General features: G+C 40.8%; 1 protein-coding gene across 1 annotated transcript in view; it reads right to left on the minus strand.

The window, feature by feature from the left end:
* Positions 1-943: 943 nt before the first annotated feature.
* Positions 944-5,866, minus strand: part of LOC119429023 (rho GTPase-activating protein 6) — a gene marked incomplete in the record, with an annotated part of 63,462 nt that continues 58,539 nt past the window's right edge. Inside the window, 5 exon segments of the mRNA XM_037696740.1 lie at positions 944-1,455; positions 3,946-4,017; positions 4,103-4,320; positions 4,397-4,488; positions 5,501-5,680. Of these exon segments, the coding sequence (XP_037552668.1) occupies positions 944-1,455; positions 3,946-4,017; positions 4,103-4,320; positions 4,397-4,488; positions 5,501-5,680 (1,074 nt within the window).

Here is a 5,866-nt window from a genome sequence, read left to right on the forward strand (position 1 = left end):
TCCATCGTCTAAAACTGGAAAGACGTTGGAAAACTGCAAATCTACCAGAAATCTACCAGAAAGTTCCTTCACCTAAACTTCCAGGCCAGGCAAAGAGAGCCTTATTCTGAAAAGCCAAACCCCAAAGAGATTAAAAGCTGTAATTGTAGCAATGGTTGGTTTCTACAAATTATCGGCTCAGGAGAGCTGAATGCAAAACATGCCACATATAAGATTTATTTATTTATTTATTTAAAACCATTGTTTCCCTTCCACTTTATAATTTTGCCATTTTTGTCAGAGTATCGCACAAATTCCCCCTAAAGTACTTTGGAGTTTTTGGTTGTAAGAAGAAAAACTTAAAAGAAAGTTTAAAGTGTGAATACTTGTTCAAAGTACCTTTTTTTGCTTTTTTGAAGACATACATTAATACACTAATAGTTTGGACACAAAGTCTGTGTTTAGCAGCAGTTACTAATGTGTACATCTTTGTAAGGTAAAAAAAAAAAAAAAAAATAGAGAGAATAATAAAATACATATATATATACAGTATATATAATTTTTTAAGCAAAGCAATGAAAATTTGACCTGGAGAAAAAAAGTCAACGTTACGAAAATATGTTTTTCACTGAGGTATATTTAGTGGGCATAGTGCCCCAAACACAATGTCATGGTGGACAAAACACAAAGGCAACAAAGGACACAAGCTGAAACGAATACAAACCAAGAGTTACTCATGGCTCTAAAATTTCAAAATAAAAGTCCGTATGAGGCAGCAGCTGCACATGTAAACAACACTGTGGCGATGAGATGCAGGAGAGAACAAAGGCTTTACAAAGATAAGGAGGTTCGCGTATAGACAAGCCGGGGGAAAGAAACGATAAGAATGAGGAGCAGTCATCTTTGAAAAGGTTCAAATTCTCCAAGTTTCCACAGAAGCCCATCAGGAGTTCCCGGACTGAGCTCACACCAGTGTTTCCGGCAGCGTGTCGGCGTTGTCCGAGGATAAGAGCTGCCAGATCTGATACCGGTCCCGCTGCCAGTCGCGCCACTCTGGAGTCTGTGGCGCCATTCGCGTCTCCTTAGTTGAGGCTGAGTCACTCTGCATGCTCGATCTGGCTTGAGACACCACGAGCTGAGGGGACCCTTGCGAACCTGCCAGTCTGTGTTGTGCGTTGTACGGAGGAGGAGAGCGGCCATCTTTGTTGCCTTGTCTGCCCACTCGCTGGGAGCCCTGCACGCTGTTGAGGTGGGCCGTCACCGAGGGGTTAGTGTTTATTTGAAGGCGGGGTCGCCTCGTCTCCACGTTAGGACCCGTACACACTCGAGTGACTGGTGGGTGGGGTCTGCACTTGGGGATGCCAGGCGCCGTTTGAGTCCGTTGTACCACCGTGTGCTGCTTGTAGTCCCCGGGGAGCCCGTCGAGACCGTCCTGTGAGCCGCGCGAGCTTTCCTCAGACACGTTGCCATGGGAACCTAAAAACAAAGCATTGCCACGTCAGTGGAATTAATTTGAATGAATAATAACAAAGGCCACATTACAACAAATGTGTCAAACTATGATTTGTTCACCTTGGTCTCATTTAATTTCCAATGACCAAAAAAAAACCCCACTTGAATGGTGCTTTCAACAAAAATTCCACCATCCTTTTATGGGTTTCCTTGAAGGATCGCTTCTAACCATGTTATTGTGTTGTTTAGTTAAATGCATACTGGTAAACCTGCTGTTTACATTTGCATTGGTCTACTTTTTTACTAAATATAATTCCGAACTTTGATCTATTTTCACATGTATGAGTGGTGAACACAAAAATCCGCTGTTTTGCCACAAAAAGTCCACTTTAATACCTTTGTTGATCAGTCTTGTATATCAGTTTTTTGCTAAATGTTCTGTTTAGTCTAATGTTGTATTTATCTTGAATCAATCAATCAATATAACTTTATTGTCCATAACATTCCATGAGATTAAGATTTATCTTTGACATCTGGTTCATACATACAAAAAAAAAACCAAGTTAAAAATGCCATAAAACTTTAAAAAGCGTTGCTAACCTTATAAAACCAATTCTAAAATACATGCTACATTAAAAACATAAAAACACCTCAGCAGACAATGTGTCTGTCATGCGAGGCTACGTTTAAATAGGACCCCGTTAAGGACAGCAGAGGGAACAAATAAGTTTTTGTACCCATTTTTCTTACCAGAGGAACCACCAGTCTTCTGCCAGATGGTACCAACCTGAGTAATGGTTGCCATGGATGAGTTGGGTCATTGTAAACCTGGATTGCCTTTTTTCGTTGACCAATGATTTTACTACCTTGTTTGACTACCTGGGACAACTTGTTTCTTTCTATGACTTGGAGGTTCCCATACCATGAGACAATATTAAAGGAAACAACACTTTCAAACAGTGACCTGTACACCAATTGCAAGGTGTTTTTGCTAGCATTAAAGCTCATTGGCTTTTGTAGAAGGTGGAGATGCTGTCTGGCTTTTTTTGTAAATGCAGTCAGTGTTGGGCTGAAAGGTCAACGTGTTATCAATTATTGTTCCGAGATATTTAAATTCAGTCATCTGCTCTACTTCCTGCCCTTTTATAACAGAAGGTCTGAATACAGGTTGCTGGTTGCTCCCATCTGCCTCCCAGACAAAGCTCCTTGGTTTTACTGACATTAAGGGCCAGAAAACTGTCATCAAACCAGACGGAGAGCTGATCTCGTTTAATTTACAATAATTTCATTTAATTTTCCAATTTCCAATCCCCGAGGCTCAGTGGGATTAACCTGCATAAATAAAGGTTGAATGAATGAAAAATGTATGAGCTTGGAGTAGGAGGGGCTACTGGTGTCTTTCAGATCAGCAATTAGGGCCATATCGTCAGCATACTTAATTAATGTGAAGTCCTTGTTGTTCTGCTGCAACTCATTTATGCATAGATTTTGGGCATGTTCCATTTCACAATAAAACAAAGCTGCAATGTATTTTTTGTGTGACGCAGAGGCACTACAAGTAAATGGCTGCTATAAATACTTAAAACGTCCCACCTCTTATTTTTGGAAGCATATTATTTAGTCTTGGAGAGTCCGAAGAATGAATTGCCCTAAATGGGCTTGAGTCGCACATAACCTTCCAGATAGTTTGCTTTTCCAAATTTTTCCTGCCTGAGGAGCATCAACGGTATAAAAAGTTTATAGGAAGGTTATAGCGCATTAATTTGATAGCTTCTCATCATTCTTCAAATTAAATGCAGTTATCAATTTTATTTCAATCCTTGAACCAAGAGCAGTTGTTTCCAAACAGATCTTCCAAAACATAGAAACCCTTTAGCTTATACTTGTAGCTAATAGGAGGTTGCTATTAAGCACTTATTTTAGTTTTTGTAGCATCCATCCATCCATCCATTATCTTTACCCGATTCTTACTTTTTGGGTCGCAGGGGTCACTGGTGCCCATGTCCAGCAGTCACAGTACGAGAGGCGGGGTACACCCTGGACAGGTCTCCGGCCCAACACAGGGACACATAGAGACAAACGAGACTATCACTCTTTCACTCTCACCTAGAGACAATTTAGAGTTACCAATCAGCCTAACATGCATGTTTTTGGTCTGTAGGAGGAATCCAGAGTACCTGGAGAAAACCCACGCATGCACAGAGAGAACATGCAAATACCACCCAGAAAGGTTCCGGGCCAGGATTTGAACTGGCAACCTTCTCGCCGAGAGGCAAAAGCTCTACGAGCTGAGCCAACTGCCTTTTTTTGTAGCAATATTTGAAAAAAAAAAATATTTGTCTCTTAAGCCCCTTAAATTGGTGTTTTCTCAACACACAGAATGGTCCTTTCCCCTAAACTTTGGAACTTCTTGTCTAAATCAGAATCAGAATGGTTTTATTATCCTTGCACAGTGAAGTACAATGAAAAGTTCTCATACTTATAAATGATCTCAGCTAATTTAAAACTGGTTACCTGTGTACGACTGATCGTTGAGAGCTGGTTTAAGAGTACTGTGCCACGTGCCCCAAATGTTAACAGGCTCCTCTGAAAGAAGAACATTTATCGTTACTTAATGTGGCAACAGCAAAATTAATTTCAGTTTGGAGCCTCATGTCATTTCCACGCTGACCTTTGGACCCCCAACTGTCGAGTCCAGCCACCTGCCCCACAACAGAGTACTGTTGTGGGTCGCTGGCCAGGCTCCCCGGTTCCCCTCTGCGATCGCTTAACACCGGAGAGTTGTTGTCATAAGGAGACACCTCACCGCTGGATGCCTTGTTGGAGTCACTTGACGAATGCCGCTCGCTCAGGTTGAAGGCCTCCTCTGACTGCAAAATGTCAGGACTCCTGTTATAAAATGAAAACCACAATGAAAGGTTGAAGGAAAAAGGACTCTAACCAGACAACGATGAGCGCAACTCACTGTGAGGCTTTTCTCCTGAGGAGATAATCGACCACATCAGGATCGGTCTCCAAAAGGCTCATCAGAACTTCATTTTGCAAATCAGGGGACACCTAAAACATAAACTGTCTGAGTTCATTGGTAAATCTGCTAAATATGCACCCTACAATACATTTTCTCCCAAATGGTGGCTGGGTGTAACCTTTTTAGAATTCTTTCATTCGTTTTTACATGCTCATGGTGATCCATGAAGACTTTCTTGCTAGAGGACTATGTACATTAGGCAAGAAGATTAGTCTTAACACAATGCTAAAACAAAGTTTACAACTGAACTTATTACAGTTACCAGTATGCATGCTTAAAGTTCATATTTTGCGATGCATTGTGGCTACATTTGTTGGAATACATCTATTCTAAACAATGTTCATATCTACTTATTTTTCAGTTGTGCGCCACAGACTTCCAACATTGCACACCGCTACCATGTGAAAAACTAAAGAAAATTCATATGTTTGTATGTAAAAGTAAAAGAAAAAGCAGGTGTAAGGGACCAAAACAATGGAGTTGAATGCCAAACGAAAATGGTTATGATCCTATTGAAGCCTGTGTTGCCAGATTTTATGTATGCATATCAGTTACTGTAAAAAGGGAAATGATTCTCTCATATGCGCTGAAAATAAATGGTCTGATGCTCAACAACCAGATTTAAGCAGGGTACATTGCAACTTTGTAAAGTCTTTAAAAGAACTCGGTCAGCCTATAAATAATTTCTTACTCAGACTAAGCGAATTAGTTAGAAACAGTTCAGGGATGCAATCAGTATCTCTGTGTTGGACTACAATGTAGATTAAAAAAAAAAAACATAGCCCAAATCTTTGACCCTGGAATGACCCAAACTGCTTGACTGTTGAGAAATTATTGAAAAATGTTTGCGTCTTTTGCAAGTACACAAAGAATTACAACGTACTAGAAAAATAGGTCATACAATGTGGATGGGAAGCTCTTTAGTCTGCTGTTGGGTTGCTTTGTGACCGTAAATAAACCCATTTCTTTTGCATCTGTCTTCTATCAGTCTGGTTGTATTTTAATTCTAAAGTTGTCAGTAGATTAGGCAGAGTCACTGACCATGAATAGAGTTCCGTAGCTCGCGATCATCCTCTGCAACACGGCGATGACCGCCGTGCTCTCCTCGGCCCTGGCCGAACTCTGGACACTGAACTCCTTGTCGGAGTTCTTCTGTTTGTGGAGAAGATTTGGGCCAAAGATGGTGGCTAGGTTCAAAGATGTCATCTTGTTCCCTGGAATCTGCATTCAAGATTCAGATAAGCAAATGTACAATCGAGTAAGGTATTTTCAAATCAGGACCCAGTGTCTGTTTGATATGTTGGTTTACAGTGGGATACAGTTGGATACAGTAGTATACAGTGGGATACAGTGCTATACAGTGGTATACAGTGGGATACAGTGTTATACAGTGGGATACGGTGTTAT

Source organism: Nematolebias whitei, chromosome 23, assembly GCF_014905685.2.
Source record: "Nematolebias whitei isolate Nwh7 chromosome 23, NemWhi1, whole genome shotgun sequence".
NCBI lineage: Eukaryota > Metazoa > Chordata > Actinopteri > Cyprinodontiformes > Rivulidae > Nematolebias > Nematolebias whitei.